We start from the raw sequence: 9,100 nt of genomic DNA, 5'->3' as shown, positions 1-9,100 counted from the left end.
GTATACCGCGAGCCAGTAAGTTTAAAGGGAGAGCCACTTCTGCACTTTTATACTATGGTAGACAAATTTAGACAGATTGAGAGAGAATGAGTTAAAGGAACGATAAACTTGAATAAAGTAAAGAAAATAAATAAATAAAGCGTGGCGATTAAAAGGAATGCATGAATTTAAGACAAACAGGGAGATGAATCAAACAAGCAATGTTTACATGGTAAAGAAATAGATAGATAATAAAGAACAAGGGTGGTGGGGATTATGATCAACGTTGAAATAGGAGTATATGAAAGGTTGAAGTAAGGTCTTAGCTGTTCATCTTCTGGATTTCGCATTCTGTCAGCAGAGGAAATTCGAAGTCGATTTGGAGAAAGTGGGATATTGATGTACATTAGACTTAAAAGACTGGAGGTCATAGTGAAAAGGAAAACCAGACTGTGGAAGTGAATTCCAAAGTTTAGAGGTGTGAGGGAAGAAATTGGTACTGTAAAGTGCTTTATGACATTTAGGAGATTGCACAGTATAGTGATGAGGACTGGATGCAAGTCTAATTGATCACTGATAAGTTCTTAAAGGAGGAACCAGAGAAGAGAGCTCAGCTGAACAATGTCCATAAAAATACTTACAGAAAAGAGACAAGGAAGCCACACGAGACGATGAGAGAATGAATCCAATTCAGGACTAATAGCATTACAAATACAGCATTGAATGTGGTCCAACAGAGTTAAACAATCTGCAGGAGCACCTGCCCATATGTGACAACAGTACTCAATGCAGGGGCGAATGGTGGACTTATAAAGATAAAGAATAGTCTTAGGAGTGAGTTAACTCCTTGAACAAAGGAGTGAGCGTACCTTCATTGCAGCTGATTTGGCAATGGAGTCAATGCAAGTCCTCCAAGAAAAATCATTACAGAAAGTCACTCCTAGGAGATGAAAAGAACGACTTTTAGGTAAGTCAATACCATCCATCGAAACCGATGGCAAGAAAGGATGTCTGAAGCAATTAATTGAAAGAAGTTTAGTTTTTGATGGACTGAATGTTACAAGCCATTTCCTACCCCACTCAGTAATAGATCGAAGATCATTCTCAAGGTTAGCAGCGATCTCAACCTTATCAAACAAGTCATCAGATTTGTCCAAACAAGAGTACAAAGTTGAGTTATCAGCATAGATTACTAGCTGACAGATGATATGATCAGGCAGATCATTGATAAAAAGAGAGTTGGGCCCAGGACAGAACCTTGAGGAACCCCACCATTAATAGAATAACTAGATGAAGACTGACCATCAAGAACAACCTTGATCCTATGGTCATAAAGGTAAGTGGAGATGATGTTCAGCATGGAACCTGACACACTAAAGGATTGGAGCTTCCAAAGAAGTCCAGCATGCCAAACCCTATCAAATATGCCTTAGAGTTATCAAGAGCAACTGCTCTAGCTTGATCAGATATATTCAAGGCATGATAAACACACTCGGATATAACAGTGAGAAGATTAGCAGTAGACCGTCCTGCAAGGAAACCATATTGAGAGTCAGAGAATAAATGATTTGAGTCAAGATAATTTACGAGAGAGTCATTAACCAAATACTCAAAAACCTTATTGATGATTGGTAGTTGACTAACTGGTCTGTAATTACAAGGATTAGATTGATCACCACAGTTCTTAAAGATAAGAACAACAGTTGGGAACTTCCATAAAAAAGGAAAACAAGATTCTGAGATACACTTTGGAAGAGCCTAGATAAGACAGCAGACAACTCAGGAGAGAACTTCTGAAGAACAATGACTGTAATATCATCAGGTCCAGTTGCTTTACATGGATCCAACTGTGCCACAATGGCCGCAACCTTAGCAGAAGTAATATGACAACTGTGTAACAGTTTATCAATTTTGAGAAAAACATCAGGAAGTGGATGACCAGAGTCATCGAGAATAGAGTGAGAACTAAATAATTGAGCAAAAAGCTCTGCTTTATCATTAAATGTAGTCAAGACTTCAGGTCAGTTGAATAAAGGAGGAATAGAAGACTTATTGTTACCTTTAATACTTTTAATAATTCTCCAGAAGTCACGAGAGCTTATTTTCTGGGATGATATACAATCATGAATGTGCTGCTCGTCTGATTTAGCATCACGAATGACAGCCCTACAGTGATTGCGAGCATTGGTGAAAAGCTGTTTATTCACTGCAGAACTGTCTCGCTGAAACTGGTGGAAAAAATGATTACGATGGGCAGCAGTACAAGCAGGAGAAAACCAGGTTGAGGAATGTGGTTTCAGCTGGTATTTGCAAGATGGTATGAAGGTGTTAATACCAGCGGAAATCCAAGTAGTAACTTCCCCAGCACAGGCCTCAGCAGGTTTAGCAAAAATACAACAAGAACAGAGAAACACAAAGACCAAATTTAATTGAAACACATAAGGGGTATTTATTGGTTAGAAATATAGTAACGAAAGGGCTAATATGACTGAACACTTACAACACAGTATTTCTTCAAATCAGTTCCAACTTGGTATGAATAAATTAAGAATAAATTATCATTACAAAAGTAAAGATTAAGAAGTAAAAAAAGATGTCAGAAAAGGCACATACCTCCATTAAATTTTTTAGGTGAAGGTTTGGGAGGAGGATGTTTGTAAGCAGTTTTTTCAAGACCAATACTTGCTGCAGCATGTTGTGCCTTCTTTATGCTAGGTCCTGAAGCTGAATATTCCTCTTCTCCAAGCTTCAGCTTCACAAAAAATGTTTTCTTGTGAGCTGGGCCAATTTCATCCACCAGAGTATACATGTGTGACACCTAAAAACATTTTCAAGCAAATAAATTAATAAAGAAAAAATGTAATTGCACATACTAATGCTTATTCCATCCTCAGTTTACTTAACACCACAACAAGTGGTGTTACAAATTACTAATGAAGTAACAATGTCCAACAGTATCAAATGGTGCTATATCTCATAATTTACTGTATTTTACAAAGGTCAAATAGGCATACAAGATAACACATTTCTAGTCCATTATATTTGTGATAACTTTAAATGATTTCATTATTGCTTTCAAATAAGTCACACAGAGAAAGGGGGAAGGCGGTGGGAGAAAAGTGGGATGATTATCTGATATATTATTCTATTTACCTCATTAAACCTGACCAAACAAGCCCCTCCTATATATTGAAGATGTATTTGTTCATGTTAAGAATGTTATAGATAGAAACAAAAGAAATAGAAGCTCTAGCATTTTATGTCATGTATCTATTTATAAACTTACCTAACTAATGTTGATTTGAGGGAATGAGATACAGAAATACTATGAAAAAACTAAATTCAAAGATGTTGACAGCATAGATTTATGTTGGGATGAAATCATTTGAACACTTCAGAGTGTAAATATTTATTCTTTCAATTTTTTAAAACTATTATTTTACTTGTTTCAGTCCATTTGACTGCAGCCTTGCTGTAGTGCCACCCTGAAGGATTTTTAGTCAAACGAATCAACCCATGGACTTATTTTTTAAGCCCAGTACTTACTCTATTGGTCATTTTTGCTGAACTGCTAAGTTACAGGGATGTAAACACACCAACACCAGTTGTCAAGCAATGATGGGACTACAAACAAACACAAAAACACACACACACATATATAGGGCTTCTTTCAGTTTCCATCTACCAAATCCACTCACAATGGTTTGGTCAGCTCGAGGCTATAGTAAAAGACACTTGCCCAAGGTGTCATGCAGTGTGACTGAACATGGAACCATGTGGTTGGAAAGCAAGCTCCTTACCACACAGCCACACCTACGCCTATATTGTTTAATATTTTATTCTAACAAACTGATAAGTGGTAAAGAAGGCTTGAAGTCCAAGATGATTTTTTTTTTCAAATGCTGGTGCCATATTAACTACCTTGCAGTCATAGTAGTTGGTAGTAGAAAGAACATCAATCTATAAATATAAAATTAATATTCAAATCTCGAACATCATAAAATACAGAATGAAGCACTAAAATGTATTGAAGGCTGCTGCAATTGAAACTTGTCCATCATATGCCAACAAACAAAAACTAACATAAAACAATGATGATGATATTACAGGATGAAAACTAATATAAAGCTTTTCAAGTGCAATTTCTATATAGTTCAATAACAATTGTCAGTCATGCATCTTACATTTTTTTGTATAGGAACTTCATTTTTTTGTTGTTGAGGAAACTGAAATATAGGCAAGTTTAATAGCAATGCATTTTCCAAAAGGCAATTGCCATCACAAAATGGCTTCAACTAGGAATCAGATTCAACATATGAATGTGGTTCAGCAAGAGCTTACCTCTAAGACTTTGCATCACTCATCTATTAATAATAATTTTTTTAAACATAGGTACATGATCAGGCACTTGGTACTTATTTTATTAAAATTTATGAAAGGCAAAGTTGACTCTAACAGGACTTAAACTCAGATCACAGAAAGATGAAACAAATGCAATATAGTCCAGTACATTACAGTTTCTTTTTATTGTTTTGAATTAAATATGAAACCTTAACAAAATGGGGAAAATAAACTGACAATATGGGGAAAGTGAGCATGCCTTTCTGAAATTATGCTAACTTATGGTCAAAATTAAACCATAGCTTTCAAATAACAGGGAGCTTATTGTTGTACAATGTGAAATTGGTCAAGTTAGGATATTCACGTCTATCACAGCATTCATTTATAACCAACAACATATCATCAACTGCTAAGATAGTTATGACAACAATCACAATATTTTTGTAAGACAAAGAAAATGTTTTACACCTCCATATCTTTCCAGACCAGTAGAGGTCAGAGTCTATACTTGAGCAATTATTTTCATAGCTCAATTATCTTTCATGGAACCATAATACATGAAATTAGTCTGGTGAGCAGAAGCAAATGGAAATCCCAAGGACAGAATACAATCTGTTGTAAGGTTTGAATTCCATGAAAAAAGAAGAGCACATTTAAATGGATTAAATAACATACTTATAAATAAACCATCTAATTTTACAATTTAAAGAAAGTAAGTATTTACCTTGTTGAAACGGGCTAACTCATTAATTAGACACATTGAGGTTTTCTCTTTTGTGTTTGCCAAATTTTGAGGTGGTTGCTGCTGTTGTGATAAGCTGGACTGAGAAGATGAAGGTAGGGCAGTTGTTGAGTTGCCAGCAGAAACAACAACTGCTTCATTATTATGGCCACCAGCAACAGTGCTACAGCCAACTGATACTACAGAGGAAGCTGAATGAGACTGGTTGGCCAATGTTGTCCCCATGGTAGGACCATTGTTGCTATTGGTGTTATTAGGTGTGCTATTAGCAGAATTATTTTGCAGCAGACCACTGTTCATTGAGTTGTTGTGGTTAGCATTTCTTGCCATTCTCTGTGAGTTCTGCAGCAGGTTATTGGAAGATGAATTAGAAGATGACATCATTTGTGATTGAGCCATATTCCTTGGTAATTGTGACATCATTAAAGGACCTATCATACCACTTTTGCTTATCACTGTCAAAAGAACCAAAAAGTTAAAGTATCATAAGAACTGGATGATGAAAATATATCAGTGGATTAAGCATTAATAATTTTTAACTCAGTAACACATAATAATAATAATGGTGTTACATATATCAAGATATTCTTTAAAAACTGATGAAACTAAGAAAACAAACATAACTTTTCATGTAATTTAATAGCAGAATTTTTTGTGCTACCAAAAGTGATAAGTGAACAAAACCTGGTAAATTTATGTTAATGTTTCAATGTCTGTTTTATTACACATACTTACTTTCATGTTCGATAGATGTTTTTAGTTATTCCCTACTCAATGATAATTCTGCAAGTTAAGTTGTATAAGTTAAGCCTGATTTTCATTCAGATCAACTTCTTTCTTATGCTACTGTTCACCAATAAATTGGCTCTTCTCTTCTTATCATCCCTGCAGTAGCTAACTTCTCATCAGACACTGTATTATAAACATTTTCCCTCCCAGATCTACATCTCACTGCAACTTCCAACTAACCCATGACTTTCCCTACAACTACCAGTATGCAACATTTCAAATTGACATATAATCCTTTCTATTATAGGCACAAGGCCTGAAATTTGGTAGGGGGGGGGGGACAATCGATTACATTGATCTCAGTGCATAACTGGTACTTAATTTATCGACCCCAAAAGGATGAAAGTCAAAGTCGACCTCAGTGGAATTTGAAACTGATATATAATAACCATAGCTATCCTTCTTGAAATCTTGTTGAAACTCTAGTAGGATGTAACCATTATACTTCTCATCACACCAATTAATAAAAAAGACCACAATATTTATTCACTTAACAAGATAGATATTTTCCATAACTTTGCAAAAGATAAAAAAATGATTTTACTAAGAGCACCACAAATGAGGATAAACAGAACTACGTGTCATTTTGCCTCAGACCTGATAGATGCAGAAACAGTTACAGGTTGGCATTGGGTTTGGAGGTGAGAGAGATCAAGTGTTGGAGTGTCAATTCAGGATGCATGTAGGGAATGAGACAATTAATAAAGAAAGTTGAGGATTATAAAAAAGAAATTTGGTTTCTGCATCAGCAGCATCACTGTGTGTATGCATGTATGTAAGGAATTTAAGTAGGGTGACAGTGATTTAAAAAAAGGTATGTAAAAGATAATTTATTTTGTTGGCATACTTTTCTGTTAGTAAATCTCTTTTCTTAAACACACACACATGCTTAGTATGAGGGAAGATTAAAACATTCCATAATGTTTTAACTTTGTTCACTATAATACTCTTTTTCAATATTTTTAGATTGTAACTCTTAATAATTATATTAATACCGTTTATGTAGGGATTAGTTTACAGATTTTGTCTCTTTATATATATTTTTATTTCTCATATTTATGTTTATTCCTTGAATGATTTTAGGTATTTTCTTAGGGATTTGACCTGAAGAGTGACTGATTTTGGGAGTAATATCATTTCCCCGTTCTAATGAACTTGGATAGAATTTGCTTATGATTTTACATAGTCCTATTTCAGCCTTTAAACGCACGTAGTCTATGTACTAGCACTGACTTTTATACATTTATACTTTCATACTTTATATTATTGTATTAATTTTTACTGTCCAATTTATAATTTTGATTTTTAAATTAATATTTTTATGATGAATGTTTCTTTATATGATATATTTATATGATATATTATTTAAATTTAAAATTTTAGATTAAAATCTTAGATAAATATTGATATGGTATATGCCTCACAGCATGGATTTGGACGGGTTCTGAATTGACTGAGTTGTAGAGTGGTGGTTCGTCTCTAAATTAGTTTTATATATATATATATATATATATATATGTAAAATAACTCTTTACCCTCACCCATTTATTACACTTGGTAATTTAATTGCCATGCAATGAAAAAACACTTCTTGTGTATTAATAATAATTAGGTATTCTACCAGCAGTATATTGGATAGAAATTATCCCTTAGTTGGCTGAATTCACAACCTCTAACTTCCTTGGAAAAAAAATATATATATATATATATATATATATATATATGCACACACACATAATATGTATGTATATTGCTTGCTCTGCTGCTGATGCTATTACACCACGTGAAATGACCAGCTAAGCTAAAAAATTTCTTTAGTTTTAATCACTTATCATTCATTCATCTAACTTGTAATACTAACATGTTGTTCTTTGATTCAAGATAACTTGCAAAATACGTAATCCTTTAAGTCTTAGAATAACTTTCAAAACTTGTAACTCTTTAAACCTTTGCAATATTTTCTCCTATTTCATAACCTATGTGTTTCCATACTTTGCCTTGACTTCCTCAGCGATTTCTCACCCTCTCTCTAAAACTCAAACATTCTCGCCTTGTTTTATAACTTGTGTCTTTCTCATATTTGTCATGTTGCCCCCAATGAATAAAGTCTTTCAAGTCTCTCTTCCTTTCTCTGTCTCTGCCTCACTAATGTCTTCTTACTGCTATTTCCTGAGGTGAAGTTGGCCATTGCTTATCTGCGATGCACCTACCCAGTCTTGCCCCCAGTACCTATACCGGAAACCCCCTACAGGGCCCTGCCTCACTTCTGTACCAGAAGACTTGTATAGCTCCCCTCCACCAATCATCCACACTACTGCATGCACCAAAAGGAGATGTGTTACTTAGTTAATTAACAAACCACCTACTTCTTTCTATATATAATGGACTAAACACTAGCAGCTCATCTATTTAATTTAAACATTGACCTATTTATGTTTGTAGCAATAATGCTTATATTTACAATGCTCATAACACTTATACTTACAATGCTTACATTACACTTACCCCCAATAGGGGCAAGAATTTTAACATGTTTGAATGATCGTAGGTTAAAGTGAGAACTGATGTGATATGTCTGTTATCAAACGATCATTGGCACTGTCAATGTAGGTACACTGAAAGGTAGGTCTGGCAAGATTGTTGAGATGCTTAAACGGAGGCATGTTGAGGTATGTTGCATTCATGGGGTAAGCTAGAGAGGAGCTTCAGCCAGGTTCCTCACAGGCAAGACACATACGTATAAATCTTCTGCTAAGGTAATAGTGATGGGGTAGGAGGTGCGGGCATACTTCTTGCAGAGAAATGGGTGGATAAGGTCATAGAAGTAGTCAGAGTGTGCGATAGAGTATTTAAGGACAGGCTAGTTTTTCAAAATAGTATAGTGATACTTATCTCTGCCTATGCCCCACAAGCGGGCCTACAAAATGAACAAAAGGACCACTTTTATGATATTCTTCTGCAGGTTACTTAAAGATGAGTGACAATGATCTCATCTTCATGGCTGGGGATTTCAAAGGGCATGTCGGATGGCAGCCTGGTATCTTCCTTGATGTACATGGGGGCCATAGAATTGGTTCCAGAAACGAAGAGGAAACAAAGCTACAGGAGTTCTGTGATGTGAATAATTTATTGACCTCCAACACCAACTTCAGGAAGCCAGCCAGGTGACTATGCTAGCCAGATCGATTATGTTCTCATCAGACAGCAGGATGCATGGTTGCTCCTAAATACAAAAACATTCCCTGGTGA

The 9,100-nt window shown here is 35.1% G+C and overlaps 1 protein-coding gene across 3 annotated transcripts in view; it reads right to left on the bottom strand.

Moving 5' to 3' along the window:
- LOC106880813 (double-stranded RNA-binding protein Staufen homolog) overlaps positions 1–9,100 on the bottom strand; it is a 182,282-nt gene that overhangs the window by 116,099 nt on the left and 57,083 nt on the right. For 2 of the 3 annotated variants that reach the window (XM_052966316.1, XM_052966317.1), the window contains 2 exons: positions 5,045–5,517; positions 2,593–2,797 (listed from right to left, as the gene is read on the bottom strand). In XM_052966316.1, coding sequence (XP_052822276.1) covers positions 2,593–2,797; positions 5,045–5,517 — 678 coding nt within the window. Of the gene's footprint in view, positions 1–2,038; positions 2,208–2,592; positions 2,798–5,044; positions 5,518–9,100 lie in introns of those variants that run through there. The other variant, XM_052966318.1, reaches the window with a different exon arrangement.

This window comes from Octopus bimaculoides, chromosome 3 (assembly GCF_001194135.2).
Source record: "Octopus bimaculoides isolate UCB-OBI-ISO-001 chromosome 3, ASM119413v2, whole genome shotgun sequence".
Taxonomy (NCBI): domain Eukaryota; kingdom Metazoa; phylum Mollusca; class Cephalopoda; order Octopoda; family Octopodidae; genus Octopus; species Octopus bimaculoides.
The sequence above is the reverse complement of the archived record's forward strand: the minus strand, read 5'-3'. Positions and strand labels throughout refer to the sequence as shown.